The sequence below is a fragment of the Fukomys damarensis genome, unplaced genomic scaffold (assembly GCF_012274545.1).
Source record: "Fukomys damarensis isolate Sample0158 unplaced genomic scaffold, DMR_v1.0_HiC HiC_scaffold_1, whole genome shotgun sequence".
Taxonomy (NCBI): domain Eukaryota; kingdom Metazoa; phylum Chordata; class Mammalia; order Rodentia; family Bathyergidae; genus Fukomys; species Fukomys damarensis.
Window position 1 is genome coordinate 24196549 of NW_022900913.1, and position 23987 is coordinate 24220535.

The window sequence follows — 23987 nt, forward strand, 5'->3', positions numbered from 1 at the left end:
TGGCGCCTGCCCCCAGCTACTAGCCCTCCAATCCGGAAGCGCAACCGGGTGAGCGGGTGTTTCCGCTGGGAGGTGGCGGAGGAGCAGCAGCTGAGGCCTTCTCTGGTGGTCTCTCGGCGCGTCGGCCTCCAGTCATGGGTGACTCCGCGGAACCCCGCCCCTGCCTGCGGCGCTACCCCGAGCTGCCGGTGTGGGTGGTGGAGGATCATCAGGAGGTGAGGGGGTGGCTACCCGGCCTGGGGCAGAATTGCCCGGGGCCCTAGCGCGTCGGAATTGGCAGCCGGGCGGTTTGACTGCTGAGTCCGGAGTCCTCGGCCTGGAGTCCGGAGTCCTCTCATCCCAGCTGCTGTTTCGCAGGGAGGCTGACGCTGAGTACACGAGCTCGCATCTACTACACCGGGACAGTGCGCGTATTATCGTGTGTGTGCTGTGTACCTGTATCTTTCAACACGGTGCCCACGGTGAGGCACGGCTGTAATCCTAGCGCTGCAGAGGCCGAGACAGGAAGATTGTCCCGAGTTCGAGACCAGCCTGAAATACACAGTGAGACCTTGTCTCAAAGAAAAGAAAAACAAAATTGTTGCCCAGAAATTAACACTAAAAGACGTTCCCTTTTCATGACTGTGCTGCTATATAGTAGTAAAATCGATCCCTCAATCTAGATTTCTGGAAGCCAACGAAGGAGACTCGTGAGGAATTTGGTTAAAAGTAATATTAATAGACCGTGGAAGGTCTCTGGATATGAAAAAACGAACGGGGCTAGGAGTGTACCTCAGTGATAAACCCCTTGCGTGGCATTCTCAATGTCCAGCACCATACAAAATGTATTTTTAAAAAGAGGAAGAGAGATTTACTAATGGAGAAAGTTAAGAGAAATGAAAGAGTTGGGTTTCTTCTGACCTACACGTAGTATGTATGGGCACGAGAGAAGGCCAGAGAGTTGGTTAGGTGGTACTTTCAAATTCAGTATTAGGCCTAGAATTTAGAGGATGTAAGGTGGGAAAAACTTATAACCTACCTAGCCCAGCGTTGCCACACTAAAGGTACTGAAAAGACCCCAAAACCTAGGGTACCAAACACATGCAGTTATTGCTGGAATGGGCATTAACTAGCTAACATTTTGTTCTTGGGCCCTAGTCCTGATCTCCTTTCCCGCATTAACGTGGATTTGGATGGATTTGAGACGGGAGTGGGGTGGTTAGTTCTGCACCTAGAGATGCAAATTGGAAGTTCTGAAGGAAAAATTCAGGTTCAATTAAATAAACCAATGAACCAATTTTATTTTCTTGCCACTTTCAACAATTTGGTGTACTTAAAAGTGTGTGTGGTTATGTTTATGTCTGCACTTGAGCATGCTTGTGATTTCAGTGCCAATTCTGAATGTGTCTTTTACAGGTTCTGCCTTTCATATATCGAGCCATAGGATCAAAGCACCTTCCTGCCAGTAACATAACTTTTTTACACCTCGACTCCCATCCAGACCTCCTTATTCCTGTGAATATGCCAGCAGACACCGTATTTGATAAGGAAACATTGTTTGGGTAATGTGATTTTTGTTGATAATCTTTTATGTGCTTGAAATACAGCTTGATGTATATGATAAATAATTAGTAATAGAATTTGCTAAACTCTGTTTTTTATTTTTTTTATTTTACTTAGAACAAGTTACTACAAATGTTTTCTTAAAGAGCTACATAGTAAATATTTTAGGTTTGGTGGTCATATATTCTATGTAACAACAACTTGCTTCTACCTTTGTTGTGTGAAAGCCCATACATGCTGTGTAAACAAATGGCAAGAACTGTGTTCTCATAAAACTTCATTTTGAGAAATAACCTAGCCAGTGTTTGCTGAGCTCCGATTTAAAGTAGAGAACTTTACACGTTGAAAAGATTTTACTAGTGACCTAAGAAAGTTTTCCCTTCTCTCTGTTAAAGTCTGAATGCTGAGGTATAAGAAAATGTGCCTTATTGACACAGGTCAATATGGTGTAAGCAACACATCTTAATTTGCGTATCCTTTTTTGAGGTTTTGAGCCCTTTCTCCCTCTCAGTTTATTTTCAGGTCACAAATCCTGTTAACTTTTAGTATATAGAGTCATACAGATGAAGTGATATTTATAATTACTACTCCATCCTTCAGAGAGGATTATATCTAATATATCTCTCATAATGACATACTGGCCTCTTTTCTATAAAATTCTGTCACTGTCCCTTCATGGATATAGTTGTTAGTTGATTAATTTTACCCTACTACATTTCTCTCAGTTGACTTTTTCCAAAACCCCAAATCACAGCGCTAATTCCTTTTTTTTGAGGGGGGGCTTTGAAACAAGGTATGGCTATGTAGTTCAGACTAGCCTTGAACTTGCAGTGAGTGATCTTTCTGCCTCAGCCTCCCAAGTGCTGGCATTCCAGGGGTGTACCACCATGCCTGCCATTCCTTAACAAATGTGATGACTCCACAATTATCCTTCCTTTACCTTATATTTGGAAGTTTTATATTTTAAAAATTGGAAAAAAATGAAGCAGATAAACAGTATAGTGAGTCCTGAAATAATTATTCTTGAACTTTTTAGTCTCAGGATTATTTTGCACTTTTTAAATCAAATGTCGTAAAATATGGGCTTATCTGTCAGTATTCACTGAATTAGAAATTTAAAAGTGATAACCTTTTTAAGTATTGCAAAATAATAAACTGTTATGTGTTGACATAAAAAAGATCATTTATGAAAGATATAGTTCCAAAAACAAAAAATACTTGGTGCCAAGTGTGGTGGTGGTGCTCCTATAGCCCCACCATTCAGGAGGCTGAGGTAGGAGGATCACTATGAATTCAAGGCCTGCCTGAATTACATAGTGAGATCCTGTCTTAAAAAAAAAACTTAAGTGAGAATAGTGGTATTGTTTAAATTTTTGTAGGTGTCTTTAAGTATTTTCCTTTATAGAAGACAGCTGGATTCTCATATTTGCTTTTGCATTCAGTCTGTCACCATATGTTTTGGCTCCAGTGTAAGATGAAAATTCAGACTCTCACTGACATGTAGTTAAAAAAGAAGAGAATTTTCAGATTATTGTAAATATTCTTTGATACTACACTGAACTTTGACAGGTGATAGTTTCTTAAAGCCTATTTGGCATGTAGACCCTAATAATTCAGCCTCTAGTCTAAATAGCCTTTATTGATCACTCCTACTTTTGTTTGTTTGTTTGTTTGTTTGTTTGTTTGTTTTTGGTGCTAGAAATTGAACCCTGGGCCTTTGCACTAAACTACATCTCCAGCCCTCTTTTTATTTTTGAGATAAGTTCTGGCCAACTTACTAAGTTACATAGGCTGGGTCTGAACTTGGGATCCTCCTGCCTCAGTCTCCCACAGTGCTAGGATTACAGGCATGCTCCACCATACCTGGCTTTGATCATTTCTTCTTTCAAGAAAAATGGTGTTTGGTTCACAATTCAGACACAAGTGCTTTTCTTTGGAGCAACCATTGTACTTCAAGGTATGTAGCAAAAGTACTTTCTGGGCACATATCTTTGCCACACAGAATATTTAAAAATACATGCTTATGATCAAGCATTAATGAAAGCAAGGGCAGTTTTCAGTAAAGCTAGTTGCTGCTCCTGCTGCTTTTTTTTACTAGTGCTTCATAATGAAAAATGACAATATCAACTCCCCGCTACTGTTGAACCATCAGGACAAATGTCAATGCAATGAAAAAGAGAAGTAATATCTTAGTATTTTTAAGAAAGTCATTTTAACCTAATTTTCATCCTAAAAAAAAGTCTCAGAAACCTCCTGGGGCACCACATTCTGAGACCGGCCATCTTAAAATTCTGTGGATGAGATGACATTTGAGAAAAAAACACTTATTTTAGTGTTTCTTTTCTGTTTTTGTTTTTCAGAGAATTAAGTATTGAAAATTGGATTATGCCTGCAGTTTATGCTGGCCACTTTTCCCACGTAATATGGCTTCATCCCCCATGGGCACAGCAAATCAGAGAGGGAAAACATCATTTTTTAGTAGGCAAAGATATTTCTACCACAACAATCAGGTAATTTCTTGATACTTGTAAGTGTGAAAGGATTTGAATGCTTCTTTCTTACTTTGGTGTCCTAAAATAACTTCCTAATATTCTCTATACACAAATAGGGTCAGATTCAGCCTTAACTCCTCCTAAAAGAGTTCTTGACATGCCAGAAACAGGTTTTCAAATCTCTTGATATCCTGTGTGTACCATTTATATTTTATAGCTGGTGAAATTTATTTCTTAATAAAATGATCTTCACCCAAATGCTTACCTTTTTTTGGTTAAATTGTTTCTATAGTAGAAATTTGACAATAAAATTCAAGAAAATGTAAAAAAAATAAATTAAATAAAATGATCTTCATCCTCTGAGATAGAAATGTGTTGATGACAGCTTCATTAAGTCATTAAAGTACATTATAGATTTGTATATTTAATGATACATTTTTATGTTTCCTTCCAATATAATGTGTTAAGTTTAATAATTATGAATGAGGAGGCAAAATTGTGTCACTTTGGATTTTTTAATAAATCCAGTGTCTAAGTAGATTGTAGGTTTTAATTTTATTAATATGATTAATTTTACGTAATTACTTAGTCTAAATTAAATTACACCACCTTTCACTTGAGTTACATGCTCCTGTTTTTGTTACATAAGCTAAATTATTTAACCAGTGTTCTGTGTGTATTGTATACGTGATACTATAATAGCTTTTAAAATATCAGTATGTTCTTCACTTTCTAAATTCTTTTGCAATAGGATGAATATTTTAAGCATTATAATCACAACTTTATAGCACTTGTAGAATAGTGAGATGAAATGGTAATAGTAAAATGAAATAGTCTTATTGAAAATGCTACTTTTTATTTCTGCTGTAGCACAAATTTAGTAGCATAAATTTTTCTTATCATTTGCACAGATAACTTTGTTACAGTATATGAAAATAGAATTTATTATATAATTTGAAAGAAAATTAAGAGTCAACATATAATAAATATTGTTCATAATACTGGTCTGTGAGGAAGAGTAGATTTTATAAGTGAGTGGGCCTAATTTAAAATGCAAACTCGAATAATTTTGCATCACTAGACACAGCATTTGAAACTCTGTGTGACAAAAATATTTGAAGTATTTTGATTATCTCATGATTTTAGTTAATCCTGTAAGTAAAAATTTATGTAGTCAATAAACCTGCATATATGCAGAGTGAGACTGTGTGCGTGTACTGTACACCCAGGATCAAAGTAAAACTTCCATTATTCAAAAGAGCATCAGTTTAAGTTGGGGATAAAGCCTTTGTCTTTCTTAGGATGGTATAGTTTTTAATAAGCTTGATATAAGTTTTATTATGTCATTCATCTATTTTCCATACAACTGTATATGCTAGGAGTGGGCCGGTAGGATGTAAATACTGTTATTTTTGCTTGATGAGGACATCTCTAGAAAAAGTGCACTGGACTATACTGTTGTAAGTATTTCCCAAGGCCCAATATAGTAAAGAACATGCTGCTGTCCCTAGAGTCAGAAATTCCCCTGGGAATGGTGGTGCGCCTAGTCCTAGATACCCGGGAGGCCAAGGCAGAAGGGTCACTTGAGGCAAGGAGTTGGGGGTCCAGCGTGGGCAACACAGTGACAGAGAAAGAGGGAGAGATGGAGAGGCGGCAAGGGGTGAGAGGGAGAAAGAGACAGTAAGAAAGACAGGCCTACAACTGATGGAATGCATGCTACGAGTGCATGGATAGTTTTAGGTTGATTTTCATGTTGAAAAGATTATGGTTGTATAGAATCTGACAAAGCTGTGAATGTCAGAGGAAGCTTTTCTTAAGAGAAATTATTTCCAACTGTAACTTTTAAGTGATTCCGGATAAAGATTCAGCTGGTAGGAGAGAAACTAGAGTAACATTGGCTTAAGCAAAGGGGTTTGTTTCTTTCTGGCGTTAAGAGTTCACCACCACAGTCCAGAACTACATGGCAACTCCACAGTTTGGGGAACTCTACTTCCTTCTGTGTTTACATTCCACTGGCCCTAGAGTCCTCATAGTCCAAGCTAACTTGCCCCTTCCCGTCGCCTGCCAGTCAGCACAGAGCAGGAGAGCAAGGCTCTAGACACTTTTCTTCCATTCAAAGCCACTGGCTAAAATGGCGCAGGTAGACTATGAATTATACTCTTCACTTTGGGCAGTTGTGTGCCCAGCTGAGGATTTGGAGAATTATATTTCTACAGAAGAACAGGAAGAACAAATGCTACTGACAATTCTCAGTTTTTGTCAAATATATCTCTTCTCTTCTTGTGTCTGTACTGCCATAGTGAAATGTCAGCTCATTTGTCCATTCTTCTTTACGATAATTTCTTCTCCAACCCAGAGTCACAAGTACAGATCATTACTTCCTAAGTGATGGTCTCTTTGTACCTGAAGACCAGCTAGAGAACCAGAAACCTTTACAGTTGGATATAATTATGGTAAAGCCTCATGAATGCAGTGCCAACCAAGAAGAAAATGCTGCAGTTTCTTCTGCAAAGAAGCCCAAGCTAGCATGCGAAGAGTCAGAAAACCTCACCTCCACCCACTGTGACTCTTATTCAGGAGGGCTGAAAAAGGACACAGGAACGCAGAGCATGGGCCAAGCTTGCCGAGAGCCATTGTGTCCATGCTCTTGTTCTTCTGAAGGTCAACAGTGCCAGGCTACAGCCTGTACTCAGGAGATTCTGGAAATACTGAAGAAAGACAATGTGTTTGTTTTAGATATTGACTTAGATTTTTTTTCTGTCAAGAACCCCTTCAAAGAAATGCTCACTCAGGTAGGCACTATTTTTAAAACATGGATCTTGAGAATTGTGTGACTCTTCTCCAGATTAGAGCATAGGAAGCTTTCTGCAAATAGCCAGGTAGTATTTATTTTAGGATTTGTAGTCTGCACTCTGTCCCATATTCTTCTTTCTTTTAATCTTTTAAAATTATATACAGTTTTAGCATCCCTGATTACAAAATCGGAAATACTCCACACTTCAGCATCTTTTGAGAATCATGATGAAATGCACTAGTTAAGTCTCTCCAGAATATTCCAAAATCCAAAAATCTCCAGAATCTAGCTGGGCGTGTTAGCACACTGTAATCCCAGCACTCTGGCAGGCAGAGGCGGGAAAATCACAAATTTGAGCCCAGCCTGGGCAGCATAAGCTACTTAACAAGTAATTTAATCTCAAATTTTTAGAAAAGGCTGAGCATGTATGTAGTGCAAAGGTTCTATCCCGAATACCACAAAAAAAGAAAAGAAAAAAGAAATCCAAAATCTGAAATTCTTCTGGTCCCAAGCATTTGGATGCTAAAATCTTCATTATATTTTAAAATTTAATAGTTAATGTTTTTAATATCATAAAAATAGTAGAGAATTCTGTTTGTTACATCTATTGTGATAAACTGTGTGATCGTGGTAAAGTTACTTAACCTTTTGACCTGCAGTTTTTCAAGAATAAACTGAGAATAATAATACCTGGCTGGCTGAAGAGATAGCTCAGTGGTAGGGTACTTGCCCCACATGCACAAAGCCTTGGATTCGATCCCTAATACTGCAAAACAATCAGACCCAACTCATAGAATCATTAGGATTGGTAAAGCACTGAGAATAGTGCTAAATATTGTATTTAGTACATTGTAGTTCTTAGATGTGACTTCTTCCTGGCAGTAGTCTTAAATTGGGTTATTTGGTCCAAGTGTATCCATCTATGTAATGAAACTGTCAGGTTGTGCCAAACAAGAGGAGGCATTATCCTACAGTCTGGGTGTGTCAGGCATCTTTCTTCCTTTGTTTGGAACTTCCTAAGAGAAGTTCTGTAGTTGCCAATCTGCTTCCAGTAGTGCCTTTAAGCTCCATTTTTCTTCCATTGCTGGAAAAATGGCTGTACCCTGAAAACTTTTTTATTGTCATCAAAGATGTGAATACCTCCTATAAATAGCTAAAATGTGTTAAGATCCTAGAATATATCCTTCTATATGATGGTTATTTTCATCTTGCTCCAGTAGCTACCTTGTCTTCCATAGTCAATGTTTATGCTTTATTCTCATGCCCAACTGGGTAAGAGTTGCCCTGAAGAAATTGACTTTACAGTGGAAATCTGTAATATACATTTTGCTTGATTCTCCAAAACAAAGCACTGAATAATTATATAAGATGCACTTCTTCTGTCACAGGTGATCTGTCTCTCATGTAGAGTATATTACTGGAAAAAAATAACCTTAGATATTTTGTTTTCCAGGAAGAATACAAAATCTTACAAGAGCTCTACCAATTTAAAAAGCCTGCTAGCAACCTAACTGAGGTATCCACCATTTGTTTCTTCTGGATTCTATGCGTTTGCTACTTGTCTAGTAGTGTCTTGTAACTTATTATCTTAAAGAACGGTCCAGATTCTTTGTGTGCGTGCATGTGTGCATGCACACACGCATGCATTTGTGTTTATATGTCAAGCCCATTAGTATATAAAAACAATGTATTAAGGATTTTCATTGTATAGGATTTCACTTGTTTTTTGAAAGAATAATTGTATATTCTCAGCTTTTCACTGTATTTAAAGGAAGATTTGGTAGACACTGTTGATACTCGAATTCATCAGTTAGAAGACTTGGAGGCAGCTTTCTCTGATTTGTGTGATGGTGATGATGAAGAAACTGTACAGAGATGGGCTTCAAACCCTGGGTAAGGTCCCAAAACATTTTCTTTGTCTCCAAGTCTACTAATTTTCAGTCCTAAATATATTCTTAAATTTGCTAGATAAATTGGTTTTTTTTTTTTTTTTTTTTTTTTTTGGTACCGGGGATTGACCTCGGGTCCTTGCATTTGCAAGGCAGGCCACCGAACCGCTGAGCTAAATCCCCGGCCCCCGATAAATTGCTTTTTAAAAATGAATATTTTAGCCAGCCTTGGTGACACACACTCTTGAAAGCTCAGGCGGGAGGTTTGCAAGTTATAGCCCAGCCTAGCAACTTAGCAAGACCATGTCTCAAAATAAAAAGGGCTGGCTGGGCGTGGTGGTACATGCCTGTAATCCCAGCACTTGGGAGGCTGAGGCAGGAGGATCGCTGTGAGTTCGAGACCAGCCTGGGCTACATAGTAAGTTCCAGGTCAGTCTCAACTGCATAGTGAGACCCTGTCTCAAAAAATTAATTAATTAATTAATTAATTAATTAAAAAGGTCTGGAGCTGTAGCACAGTGTAAAGACCCTGGGTTTGCCAGGGATTTAGCTCAGTGGTTCTGCTGCCTGCCTTGCAAGTACAAGGACCCAAGTTCAATCCCGGTACCAAAAAAAAAAAAAAAGACCCTGGATTCAATCCCTATGGCACACACCCTATTTCAACACAGGTTCACCAATAGTAGCACTTACTGAGTGTTGGATTTCCCTTGCATTGTGTCATTGTTTTCCTTACAACAACTTATGGATACATTATTACTATGTTCATTTTATAGATGAGGAAACCCAAGGCACAGTTTCAAGTAAATTTCCCAAAGTCACATCGTAAGTGGACATGCTTTTAGTTGTTGTGCACGAGCTGACCCTAAGCATATTATACTAGGTTTTACAGAGAATTAAAGTTGAATATATGGGTAGTCTGTATCCTGTATAGAATAAGAAAAAAACTAACCCATCAACAGAGTTAAATTACTTGACAAGTAATAGGAAAATTGGCTTCCTTTAAGGGTAGCTCAATAAAGAAGTGATAATTGTTTGAGGTAATGGATATACATTCCACTTAGCCATTGTGATTATTGCATGGTATTTACAGGAATAGAAGTACCACATTGTATTCTATAAATATATACAATTATGTGTCGACTTAAAAAAAAAAAGTGCAGCCCAGCTACAAGTGGTGGAGTTTATTTTCAATCTGTTCATGACATGAGGGAAGAAGATTTGAACACCAGATTCTTCATCTGATCATTTATGTGGCTGATTCTCATATTTTAACATTAGCTGGAAAACATGGAAAATCCTATGAAGATTGACATGAATGAATATAGTTACTTGTCTCTAAAATGTCTTGTAAAGGCCAGAAAACTACAAACCATTAAACAAAATTTTTATTCTTATGGACATAGGAAGACAAGACTGATTTATATTAAAATTAGTCACCCACACACTACCATGAACAATTTCTTATAAAAAAATCGTTTGTATTATAACATATAATAAGAAGTTAGAATCATAGTGTGTTTAGGTCAGAATATGAACAACCCTTTAGATTGGTCCTGTGATGCTTATTAAAACTTATTCATTGGTGAGCTGGTTATGGTGGTAATCTCACCACTCGGGAGACTGGGGCAGGAATATAGCGAGTTTGAGCCTGCCCTGGGGAACTTAGCAATACCCTGTCTAAGTTTAAAAAATTAAAGGCGGAGGGGATGTAGTTCAGTGTAAAGGCCCTCGATTCAATCCCCCATACTGCGAAAAATAATAATAACATACTGAAATTGGGATAGTGGTTGCCTCAGGAGAGATGAATCCTGACTAAGAGATGAAGTATATGAGCAAGAAATACTTCTTTTGCTATGTCTGTATATTACCTTTTTAACATACTGTAAATTTACTTTTAAAATATTCAGAGACATTCCTGAAATGTAAAAATCACAAAACTTTCATTATTGTCATTAAAGAAAGCGGTGGTATGGAAAAATAATTCATAATAGTTTAATCGCATTGGTAAACATTGATCAGACACTTCAACATCAGTTAATTCATCTTGTTTTCTTTTTTTTTTTTTTTTTTTTTTTTTTTTTTTTTTTTTTTGGTACTGTGGATCAAACTCAGGTCCTTGATGCTTGCAAGGCAGGCGAAGGAACCACTGAGCTAAATCCTGGCCCAGTTAATGCTTTTTCTTTTCAGTATAGAAAGTTACTTCTAAAAATTATTGTCTTTTTTTGAAATTATGTTGGAAGAGGAAGACAAATAATGTACAAGTTATGAGTCCTAGAATTATTAAAGAGTATCCACATTTTTGTGACTTACAAAGTTTCAAGCCAAATTTAAAACTTAATATCAAAAGTAACCATAGATACCTTAAAATCTTGGACCTAGACTATTAAAGTGTCCCCTCCCCTGAAACACACTTCTGAGCAGGCCTGGTAGCTGCAGCTCCTGTGGGGAGCCCTGTTGGGAACTCAAAGGTTCAAGGAGACTGGAGGAAACGGTGAGGAACAAGAATAGCACAAAGAAACACGGGGACACAATAGAGAACCTTTATTTCTTCGTGTTTTAAGGTGATATTCAAGCAGCTTTGTCTTTCATTCACAAATATACAAAGCATATTGTCCATGGTAAGTATTAAGTATAATATATCATTTGCTACTGTAATTTTAGGTGAGGTGGTTGTGGTATCTAATTCAGTGGGTTGGCTTTTTTCCAGAATGGAATCATTAGTTCTACTTGTACAGAGTTTGAAAAAACGTATGGAGGTGCCAGACTATGAAATGGTAAATATTTATATTAAAGTGTAAAACTGACCCTTTCTAAAAGGCAATTTTTTTAGTAAAACAATTTGCTTTTTGTTAAGATAGTTCATTTTTATTTGTGTTCCTAAACTCTAGATGAATTACTAAGAAAAGAAGTGAAAAAATAGTACATTTTTCAGAAAGTAGAATACTGGAAGTTTTCTAGGAAAAACATGCTTTTCTCAATTCTGTATATGATGCAAAAGTGCTATTATTTTTTAATTTTGTTGACAGATCTCTCTTCACCAGAGAAGAGTAGGTCCAGAATTTCTAAAGGTGTTCATTTCTTACTGATTTCAGTTTATACTCCCTTTGTCTTCTTTTTTTTGAAAACATCTGATTATAGAAACCAAAAGAGAAATACAGGAGACCTGTAGCTACTACATTTTGAGTATGTCAGTTCTTTATGTCTGCAGTAATCTGAATCTTGTGGCCAAGGACACTTTTTTTTTTGTACCGGATATCGAACTCGGGTCCTTGTGCTGGGGAGGCAGGCAGCGGAACCACTGAGCTAAATCCCCAGCACCAAAGACATTTTTAATCATAATTTCTTTTATTTTTAGATTATAGTCTTTGAAGCTTTTTTTTTTTCCATTTTACCCAGTACTTCAGATGAGAAAACTGGAATTTAAAAGTTCAAGTGACTTTTCTCAGATTTTTATGCGAAGAACTGAAACCTTTAACTGTTCTGCCTCTTAGTCTAATGCCTCTTTTACTTCAAGAAGAGGTGTTTTAATCTTTTCTTTGGCTTTGGGATCCATCAAACCACCTTATTTGAGCTGATCTTTAAGTTATTAATGCTTAATTCATAAAAATAAAAATACCAGCAAAAGAATTTCTTGGTTAACCTTGAGCTAATCTCAGACCCACTTTCGCTTAAGAATGTTAAGAATGAGAGAAGACACCCAGGGCTTGAAAATACTTTGAGTTCGTGTGATTTTATCAAATATATCTTCAGGCAAGTGTGCTTTAATCATTACATCTAGCATTTTTTATTGTTCCCGGGTTCTGTGTAGTACTTTGCCAGAGAAAGGAATGACTAGGGTTCAGTCACGATGTCAGATATGATGTATGTATAGCTGCACGGTGAGAATGCTTGGGTAGTTTAATTATTTTAGGGAAGAAACGTGAAGAATCCATCATTTTCCAATTAACTGATCATTACTGAGTAAACTGTTGGAGAATATCTAAACCCACCAATAAAATAGTGTTTTTTCACTCTTTGCTTTTATGTACTTTAGGCAGAATTATGACATATTTGAGCTCTAGTTTTCAAATTAAAGCTGATATCGCAAAGAATCTTTCCAAACAACAAAGTGTTAGAATGTAATTTTTAATTGTCTTATTTTCAGGTTCACCAAGCTGGTCTAACCTGTGATTATTCAGAACTTCCTCACCATATCAGCACAGAACAAGAAATTGAGTATCTTGTTCAGTCTGTATATTATTTACTGAAAAAATTACCAAAACCTACTCTTGTGACAATTGCAAGGTAAGCATAGTACACTGAGTAATGAGCCACCAAAGATGTCCACATTCTGCTCTCTAGTACTGTGAATATGTTGTCTTGTATTGCAAAAGGGCCTTGGTAATGTGGTTAATTGGAAGGGTTCTGAGATGAGATTAACTGGCTGAATCCAGTATCATCACAACAGTTACATTAAGAGGGAAGCAGGAAGGTCAGAATCAGAGAGCACATGCATGGAAGATGCTATACTGGTGGGTTGGAAGATGGAAAATAGGGTCACAAGCTGGGGAAATGTAGGGAACAGATTCTCCCTGCATTAAAATGTCACTTAGACTCCCATCTTTAAGCATCATTAAACGTAGCAGTCACAAATGCAGAGAGATACCTATGTGTCACATCAACCAAATACCACAAACCACACCACCATAATGACATGATTTTTCCAATTCCTGAACAAACTTTGAGTAAAGATCTTGACTTAAAAGTCCAGTTTTGGGCCATGGATTTAGCTCAGTGGCACCGAGCCTGCCTCTCAAGCACAAGGTCCTAAGTTCAATCCCCAGTACAAAAAAGTCCATTCTTCTCTATTCACAGAGTAATTGCACTTCTGGAAAATTTAGTTCATATTTAATCCATCTTTTAAAATACTCTTTGTTCATATGTAAAGGTGTTATTCTGTAAGCTTGATAAATTAAAAACCAGTTTCTCACATTTGTAAATATTTCATGAACTTTGAAAAGTATGCAGGACATGGGACAGTGATTCATATTCAACTCTCCTGCATTTTCAAGCCTCCGAGTAACCCAGCCCTCTTGTCCCAGTCACTTGACTGTCAACAGCATTTGTGTAAAACTTAAGACAATCAGAAATGTACCTACCCAGATGGGAATGTACCTCAGTGATAGAGCACTTGCCTAGCATGTATGAGGCCCTGAATTCAATCCCTACTACCACAATAAATGGAAGAGTTAAAGACATCCTATTACAGTGACACATGCATACCCAGGTTTATGGCAGCACAATTCATAACAGCTAAATCTTCGAAACAGTTTATATGTCCATCAACAGATGAATGGATAGAGAATGTGGTATTTGTATACAGTGGAGTACTACTCTGCCATAAAGAAGGGTAAGCTTGAGTCATTTTGGATGCACCTTCAAAACGTAATGTTAAGTTAAATGAGTCAGATGCAAAAGTTTAAATATCACTTGGTTTCTCTTATTTGAGAAATCCAAAATATAAATAGAGCTAAATATAGATAATAGGAAATAGATCTTTTGAAAATGAGAAGGGGTCCAAGAGGTGGAGGGAAAGGAAAGGAATAAAGAAAGAATTGAGAGTGTTATGACATGCGCCAGTTCCCAGAAGGAACATAATCATCATGTACTGCAAATGTGCTAATAAAAAATAAAAAGTGAGGAAAAATGTACTGGGATCTCTAAACATCCTCTTGGGGTCAGCTCCCATCCAGACCATTCTGTTTTGTTCCATTTTGTTTTTTTTAAGACCAGTGTCTCACTCTGTAGTTCAGGCTGGCTTCAAACTCATGGAGATCCTCCTAGCTCAGCTTCCAAAGTGCTGGGATTTCAGGCATGTTCCATCACACCCAGCAGGAACCATCTTTAAGTATTTAAAAGAAGTAAGAAGTCATTTTGACACATTGAAATCTCATTTGATAAGACTTATAAATATTTTACATTTTTGTATATTACACTTTCAGGACATATACATTAGCCATGTGTATATGTCAGTATTTGATAATTTAATAATTTAACATGCTCTCTGTCATTACTTATTGTGTCTTAAATTTTCACCTCAAGCCACAAGAGTTATCTGATCACTAGAGAATGCAGTGAGCTTGCCACAGGTCTTGCTGATTATTTCTTTAAGTCAGAAATACTTCTTTGAAGAGTTAGGCTGCTGTCTAATTCCAACTTCTTCAAAAAGATTTCCGTGCCACTCTTCTCAGCCCATCCACCAATGGTTTTCCTCACCCCAGTCTAGACCCGGGTGACACTGATATCACATGAGGTCACATCTTCATCCACCTGTAAGTGGCAGCAGTATTTTAAGGACCAATTGCAAATTAAATTGTCCTAGTGAGAGCTAGAAAGACTCCCAGGTGCGGATCCTGCCCAACCCTACTCGACTCCTTTCTCCTCCATGCAGCCTAGGACAATCCCAACAGCATATCCTGCATTGTATTTTTGACCAAGCCATGGATCCTTTATACTTGTCCAGTTAACAAGTTGTTATAGAAGTAGGACTCTTTATCAGTTGGAAAGACCTCACTCTTGCATATAACTGATAGAAGAATAAAATAAAAAAGATGCCTGGCCGCTAAGATCATAAGCCCCTGTATTCTCAGATGACCTCTCCCTTTTGGTGAAAGACCTATTACTGTATCTGTTAAGCACAAACCCCTGGATTTCAGACCTTGTACCAGCTAGGTAACCTTTCACAACTGACTCTCTTTGGTTTAGATTTTTTTAAAGGCATGATAATTATAAATATTTTATAGAATTGGTGAGAAAATTCAAGAACGTAAGTCATGTAAAGCACCTTACTTACAGGGTAAACATTTAGTAGCCTTCAACTATTAATTCCAGAGTTCAGCTCACCTGCGTTTCAGTTTCACATTGCAATCAACCCATGCAGGCTTTTCCTCTCTCTGCACAGTATGATTTTAGCCTACTTAGTGTGTATTTTCTTCTTTTGCTTTCTCATGCTTCTAGGTCAAGTCTGGATGATTACTGTCCTTCTGAACAAGTTGACACAATTCAAGAAAAGGTCCTTAAAGCCCTGCACTCCCTCTATGGAACCCTGGACACTCACCTGGTGTATTCAGAAGAGTCTGCCCCAGCTTGAACAAAACACTAGGCTATTACATCTTGCTGTAGTAACCAGGTTTACATTAACTTATTCATAAAGAGTCTTCCAGAGAACATTTTTATGCTAACTTTCAAGTGAAATCTTTAAGATATTTTGAATCTCCAAATAACCATCAGGTGTTGAATGATGGCAATTTTGTTTTGCTTTGCATCGAGTCTACTAACTCCAGTTGACAGAATTGTCACTTAACTCTCTTCCTTCTATCATTGTCTTTATTTTTGAGGGTTTTTCACTCCTTGTCTCTGTAGGTCAGTTGGACTATATGAGATTCGTTCATGTGCTTATTCATTCATCCAACTCCTACGTATTAAGGACTTATGTCCCAGACATTATTACATGTGCTGGATGTATGGAGATAGAATGGACAAAGCCCAGCTCTCCTCGGGGAGACCCGTGAGAAACAAATTCTGGGTTTTAAGTGTTACAAAGGAAAGGATAACCACAAACATATCTTAGGCATACTTAGTACTCAGGGTACCTGGCCTTATAAGAAGGTAACATTCTCAAAAGTTACTACCAAAAGAAAATCCTTACCAGTCCATAAAAATATTGTAAGAGATCTACCTTTTTTGAGACAAGGTCTCACTGTGTGGATCAATCCAGACTTGAACTCACTATGCATCCCAGGCCATCCTTGAGCTTGGGGTAATCCTCCTGCCTGCCTAAGCCTCCTTGGAGTGCTGAAGTTACAGGCTTGCACCACCATGCCCAGCTTCTAGCAATGCTTTTATTAAAGAGACCCAGTTAGGTAAACGTGACTGTCTTAGTTACTTTTCTCATTGCTGAGACAGAATACCCAACACCCACACATTAAAGGAGAAACGGTTTATTTCAGCTCACATTTTCCAAAGGTGTTAGTTCAAAGTTGGCTGGCTTCAAGGCAGGGTGGCAGGACAAAGGGGTGTTGCAGAGGAGAAACAATCCATGGCAGAGCAAAGCAGGCAGTAGGTGGCAGAAGCAGCAGAATCAAGCTTCCCTTTCCTTTTATCCTATTCAGGCTACAAGCCTTTTGTATGGTGCCACAGACACCCCAGGTGAAGCATCCATTATTCCCACCTATACCTATGCTAAGTGTAGTTATCACACACCCTAACCCAGCATCACACAACCATGATCTAGCCACCCCCCAAAAAAGGTCCACCTATGAGCATACAAGGCTTTGGGGGAACATCTAGATACAAGCCATAATTGACCAAAACACATGCTTTTTGTTTTGTTTTAGCTTTTTGTTGATTTGTAATTGTTGCAAATTAGAAAAGCCATTGGAGAGCTGAGGATTTAGCTCAGTGGCATCGCCACCTGCCTCACAAACACAAGGTCCCAAGTTCGATCCCCAATACAAAAAAAAAAAAAGAAAAGTCCTTGAAGTTTGTACTTCCAGGTGGCCATTGTGGTTATCAATGTGGTTGTAGTCCCTGAATGCCACCTTATTGGCAATTTCAGCTGATGAGTTTTTAAGATAAGCCAGCTTTGTCTTTAATTCTGAACCAGATACAGTGGCACAAACCCATAATCTTGTCTGTTCAAGAGGCTGAGGCAGGAAGATCACAGCAAGACCCTTTCTCAAAAAAGGCACTGAGGATATAGCTCAATAGGTTCAACCCCCAGTAATACCCCAACACACACACACACACACACACACACACACAAAACTTAATACTGACCTACATAAACACTTGCCACATAACTCTTCCATCAGTCTCCACATAATGTAACTGAACACAGTGAGTTCATCCTTTGGTGATTGAAAAGCCAATTAGTACCTCCAGGTAATTAAAAAATAAAATGAAGAAAAGCTTGTTACAGCAAGTAAGGAAAGCATGGGGGATATTTTCCTGTGCAGCGGCCCTCCCCAAATAAAAGCCAGAGATTCTATGGGAGAGCCCCATTCCTGTTCACACTGGAGAGACCTGTCACCCTGTGTAGACATGGGGGGCGTATTCCTCCCCAGCCCCTGTCCCTATGCTGAGGATTGAACCCAGAGCCTCACGCATGCCATGCAAGCAGCTCCACTGCTGAGCTACATCCCGAGCACTGAGGCTGGTGTATTCTCGCACATGTGCAGTTAAAGATCAAGCTTCGTACCCTGCACATTTGAAAATGGGGGATGCGAACGCCTCCAGGCTGGAGGACTTAGCATACAGTACACTGAGCAAGATTCGCTGTCACCCAGAAGAGTGCCCAGTGACGTGGGCTGGTTTAAAGCAGTGCTGTGAGTTCCTTGCACTCTTCTCTAGGGAGCATCATATGAAAAAAACAACCTGAAGGGCCTTCACAGGTTGCTCCCCCACTGGCACTGCCAACAGGTATTTAACCCTCTGAGTTCCTGCCTAACAGTTTAACAATGTTAGATATGGAACTTTTGTCTTCTGTGTTTGCCAAAGCTCCTGGCCCAGTATGCCTTTTTGTTCAGTAACCATTTTAACTAATAACTTCTCCTTGAAAGTACAAGTTAACATGGCATGTAAAGAAAAAAGAAAACAACACCCATCCATCTCAGCACAGCTTTTGACTTTGCATGTAGCTTTCAGGCCTGCAGAGTTGCATGTAGCCGAGAGCATACTGTGTAATCCTGACTTGCACTTCGTGGCTAATACCATACTCAAGGACACACTACTGTTGTCACTCACTAGATGGCACCAGGCCCCCATCTTTGAAATGATTGTATTTTGCAGTGAATTTTTCTTGTCACCAAGTTGATTTCCAAAGACTGCTAATGTGAATGCTTACTTGTGTTGTGAAGAGCAAAAAAAACTGATTGACCCTTCTGCTTTTATGAAACACCATTATACCAGAAAGGATATGTTCTTGTAAAATCAGAATTGCAAAATAGTGCTATTTCTTTTTAAATTTTGAAAATTTCTGTTGAGTTCTATAAATAGGCATTTTTATGAGTAAATTATTTTGTGTGCTAAAAGAAATTAAAAACTCTTTTGAAGTTTTTAAAATCAAACAGTAGCACTAATGATGATCGCAGTGTTGAGGTCACTGGTTTTGAACTCTAACATGATTCATCGTGGTTGAATAAATAGCATAAGTTTCTTTTATCAGAGACTCAGATTTTTTAGCTCCCATGTGTGATTGTTTCCTTGAAGAATACAGTTCAGTCCCTACTTATTAAATAAAACCAAATTACCAAATTATATCTGCTCATTCCAAAATAGGGAGATTATTTAATCAAGATAGCCCTCGTTTGTGTTGCAAGTAGCAGTGAGAGTGAGTGCAGATACAGTGTGCCTGAGGCAAGGGATTTGAAGAGGGAGTTAAAAGTAAGTGAGGCCTTAGGCCTGATCCTAAGTACACACTTCCCAGTAGCAGGGTGGGGGTGGGGGCAGTCTTGATAACTCTCTTGACTCAGTTTTATCTGTAGAAACATTCTCTATAGGCATCTGTCTTCCTGTGTCCTAGGTTCTCTGGAAGCTTTGAATTGACATCTGTCTTTCTTTTTATGGGATCACACCTGGTCTTTGTTTTAGCAGCAGTGGCCCTGGGTCTCTAGGAACAGAGTCATGATTGCCAGAAGTTTAGTCAGTGCTGGCTTTCAGGTATGGACATGGAGGATTTTCTTATTCACCGAGTAAACCAAGAGAAAGCACTTTAGCTGAAAAGCAAGGCATGGTGGCACACACCTGTAATCCCAGTACTCAGAAGGCTGAGGCAGGAGGATCACCATGAGTTCAAGACCAGCCTGAACTACATAGGGAGACCCTCTCTCAAAAGAAAAAAAGAGAGAAAACACTTGCGTCGTCAAACTTGAACAGCTTTTTCTGGATATCTTTCAGGTTGCTGGAAATACACCCCTCTCCTCAAAGTGCCCTGATCCGCCTTTTTTATTTATATAAAGTGTATAACTCTACATATATATAAAATATATGTGGTGAAATAATTACTGTGGCCAAGTAAACTAACACATCCATCTCCTCACGTGATCTCCAAGTGTGTGTGTGCAGCAAGAGCTACTAGAATGTACTCCCAGCAAAAGCCTCAAATACAATGCAGTGTTATCAGTTCTACTCTTGGACATTTGAGCTCATCACGCATATCTTGTTTCTTTTGACCCAAATCTTCATCCTTCCTTCCTTGTTTCTGGTAACCACCATTTTTCCTGTACTCGCTGTATTTCCTGTACTTTTTTTAGATTCCACATATAAGTGGGAGGATCGGCTCTGTAAATACTCAATGCAATACGCATTGTGTCTTGCTCAAGGACCTTGCCCATCTGCTGTACCGTACAGCTGCTTTAGTGCTTGTTTCTCTTTGTTTGTTTTTGAGGTAGGGTCTCACTATATATTTCAGGCTGGCCTTGAACTTACTGTGTAGCCCAGGCTGGCCTGGAACCCTCAGTGATCCTCCTGCCTCAGCCTCCCAGTGCTGGGATTACAGTCAAGAGCCACCAGGCCCTGGCAGCTATGATTGTTTCTCAACTAGTTGGCCCCAGGAGGCCTCTGCTTTTGTAGTTCAAACTGCATTCCTAGGATTCCTAACCTCAGCACTGGACCTTCCCATTCCTCTCATCTTTGAGTTGAAAGGAAGCTCTGTGGTGTGGACAGAGGGGCTGCACACGCTGTGACGCACAGAAGGTCTCTGAGCAGTGCCTGTTTGGGTCACTGAATAGAAGGCTGAGTTCTGTACATCATGAGCTCAGATCCTGTCATCCAGCAGCTGGAGCCCCACTATAGAGGCTAAAAGAAGGCTGTGGCTGCCAACCCCACTTCCTGCGTAGTCAGCCAACCTTAAACTGCAGCACCCACCCCACCTGTAATCTCAAAGTGCACTTGCTCAGCTGCAAGTTTGTTGCCTGTCCACCAGCACTGCTGAGAAGTCACAGTAACCCTTTTCAGGCAGATCATTCCCTGACTGAAATGCACTGGAGTGGTTTTAAGCATGGGTTCCGGAGGCCCATTGCCTGCTCCATGGTCCCCTTCTCTGTGCCCAGGTGCATAACCTATTAGACCTCAGCCTCCCCTTTTATAAGAGAATTTAGCCAGGTACAATGGCACATGCCTATAATCACAGCACTCTGGAGGCTGAGGCAGGAGGATCACCACAAGTTCAGGCCAGCCTGGACTACAGAGTAAGACTCTGTCTCAAAAAGCAAAACAAAAAAATTGAGAACTTAACTCATCAGGATATTGTGACTAATAACACACCATTCACATAGGAGTCATTTGGTAAACTTAGCCATTTCTAAATAACTCTATTTTGACTAGCCTGTGAGACAGCTGTGCCAGATCCAGCCGCTCACCACCTGACTCTGAATACTGATATTTTTTAACTACATAAGAGCTCTCACAATAGCTAATGAGTAACAGAACTTCAAGATTAAATATCTATGCCTGTAATCACAACACTCTGGGAGACTGAGGCGGGAGGATAGCAAGTTTGAGCCCAGCCTGGGTAGCGTAGCAAGTCAGCAAGACCTTGTCTTAAAAAGTTAAAAAAGAGCCAATGGTGTAGCTCAGTGCAAAGGCCCTGAGTTCAACACCCAGTACAAAAAGGGGACAGAGCAGAGGGCTTTAAACAAAATTACTCATGATTTAGAATTTCTTCTTACAGGCAATTATTTACTCAATTTTTAACCTTGTATTCATATGCAGAGAGGTTCGGGTATTTTGTGATCTGTTTTCTTATGGATTAGTTCTGGTAAGGTGTTCCACAGTGCTATGTAAGCATGAGCTAAAAATACATATAGTTTGAACTTCTGCCTAAAATTCAAAATCTAATATTTGAAAATCTAATACCTGTCCATAAATTGTATATAAATGTTCAATCCCTAAATATCTGCTGCTCTTTTTTGGCTTTGCTCACTGTTGAAGGAGCGACCCTGCTTGTCACTTCTGGGCCTTCCTTCTCTTACAGTCCTGGCCCTGCCTGGCCCTTTTGCCCCTTCCTGGATGAGAAGGGGACTGCAGGGTGCCTTTTGATGGAAGCTTGTGTCTGCTCTGCCTTTCCTTGCCACAGGTGTGTAAGGGCGACCCCAGGGAAGAGGCTTCCGCTTTTCGCTTGTTGCCCTTGGATGGCAGAGCCCACCTCGAGGATGCCGCATGAGGGCGCTCTTGACACTACGCGTACGGAAGCCATGTTCTCTGAAGCAGGTTCCATCGGTAAGGATGACGTGCGTTGCGAATCGCCATCTGCCTGAGTGCCTGTGCCTTTCCCAAAGAAACTTAATGGAGAGCGGTGATGATGTCCTTTGGGCTTCCGCAAACCCCAACGTGACAATATTGGCTTGTTAGATTATAAAAATTTTACAACAGTTTCAAAATTGTGTTAAAATTATATAAAAGTTTGAAAAGTGTACAAATTGAACAGCTCTTTGGAATTCTAATGAGAAAGAAAATTTTCTGACAATTCTGAATTAACCCAAAACAACATACTTCATTCTCTGAGGAAACTTACTGCTACCTGATATAGGTACTTTTATATATTTTTTAAAGATTTATTTTGCTTTTAAGTCTTATTCTTGAATGTCAGACTGGTCATTTTATTTTTGTTTGATATCACACACTAAGACAGGCAACACAGCATCCTAGGAAGATTCCTATGTAAGTAACAAAAGGTCATGAAATAAATAAAAAAGATCTTATAATACTACAATCTCAAAAGATACCTATGAATAAGCTAAATACAAATATTACCACCTATACAAATAACACGTTACAAAATTTCGGAAGAAGGAAAATGACAGGATTATGAAAAAGATTGTGCACATAAAAATACGCAATATTATAAAGATGCCAATACTTCCTAATGTCAAACTCCACATGTACATTAGTCTCAATAAATATACCAAGGAGATTTCATTTTAACTTGTGAGGCTGATTCTAAAGGTTCAAATGAAAAAAATGATCATGCAAAAGCCTGGGGGTGGGGGACTGTAAAATAAAAGTTAACAAAGAGATTAGCCCTATTTAAGTACTAAAATACATTATTAAATCACTGGGTGTGGTGGTGTACACCTTTTAGTCCCACCACTCAGCCAAGGCAGGATTGCTGCAAGCTTGAGGCCAACGCGAACTACATAAAAGAAAAAAAATTTTTTTTAAAAGGATGAACCAAAAAAAAAGGAAATATTGGACTTCATCAAAATTAAAGACGTTTGTGCCTCAAAAGACACCCACATTGGGAATCTCCAAAGAAACAGAACCAATAATGGGGCAGATATAGATAGTAGGCACAGGAGAGAGATTATAAGGAAGAGCCGCAGTATGGAGGCTTCAAAGTTCCATGAGCTGCCATCTAAAAGCTGCACACTCAGGATTGCCAGCAGTGTAGTTCCAGTCCAACTGGGAAGGCCTGCCAAGTAGAAGGACTGATGGTGTGTGTTCCAAATCAAGGGCAGACGAAACAATGTCCAGGCTCAAGGAGTTAGGCACAGAGAGCAAATTCTCCCTATCTTACCATTTTGTTCTATTTAGGTCCTCAGTGGGTTGCCCTATGCCCACCTATACTAGGAAGAACTATCTGTTTTATTCAGCCTAGCCATTGAAATGATAATCTATACAAACACCCACACATTTACACCCAGAAATAATGTTTAATCAAATATCTGGGCACTCCATGGTCCCGATCAAGTTAACCATAAAATTAATCATCAGAGACACTATTAAAAGAGTGAAAAGGGGCCAGGGATTTAGCTCAGTGATTCCACCGCCTGCCTCACAAACGCAAAGACCCAAGTTCAATCCCTGGTACCAAAAAAAGAGTGAAAAGACAGCCTATGGAATGAGAGGTGTTTGTAAATCTGATAAAGGATAAATATCCAGATGGTACAGCCACTGTGTAAAACTACTGGCAATTCCTCAAAATGTTAAAAATGGAATTACCATGTGAGCCAGCAGCTCTAATTCTGTGTTACTTTATATCTAGATGTCCCCCGTGGCCCACACACACACTCACAGGCAGGCCTTTTGGGTGATGACTGAATCATGCAGGTGCTCACTATAGCTGACTTCTGGTTAGGAGTGGGGCCCGGTCAGAGGTTGGTCACGGGGGCCGTGACCGAGAAGTGTAGATCTCTCCCTGGCTCCATCCTTGTCACTCTGCTTTTCTGACCTCTCTAATGTGAGCAGCTTTCTCCCACCCAGCCCTTTCTGCCATACCATTTCTGTATTTAA

The 23987-nt window shown here is 39.1% G+C and overlaps 1 protein-coding gene across 3 annotated transcripts; it reads left to right on the forward strand.

Annotated features, from left to right (window-relative positions):
- Positions 1 to 45: 45 nt before the first annotated feature.
- Positions 46 to 22906, forward strand: CUNH5orf22 (chromosome unknown C5orf22 homolog). Of its 3 annotated transcripts, XM_033758194.1 has the most exons (10): positions 151 to 215; positions 358 to 461; positions 1396 to 1541; positions 3903 to 4052; positions 6391 to 6826; positions 8282 to 8344; positions 8600 to 8721; positions 11425 to 11491; positions 12862 to 13001; positions 21832 to 22906. In XM_033758194.1, the coding sequence occupies exons 3-10, from the start codon at positions 1501 to 1503 to the stop codon at positions 22010 to 22012; spliced, it is 1200 nt and encodes a 399-aa protein (XP_033614085.1). In that variant the 5' UTR covers positions 151 to 215; positions 358 to 461; positions 1396 to 1500; the 3' UTR covers positions 22013 to 22906. The 3 variants fall into 3 exon arrangements, with proteins under 3 accessions (XP_010603718.1, XP_010603719.1, XP_033614085.1); XM_010605416.1 differs by lacking the exon at positions 358 to 461 and having other exon boundaries at positions 46 to 215; positions 21832 to 22905; XM_010605417.3 differs by lacking the exons at positions 358 to 461; positions 21832 to 22906 and adding an exon at positions 15714 to 16808 and having other exon boundaries at positions 46 to 215.
- Positions 22907 to 23987: the final 1081 nt, after the last annotated feature.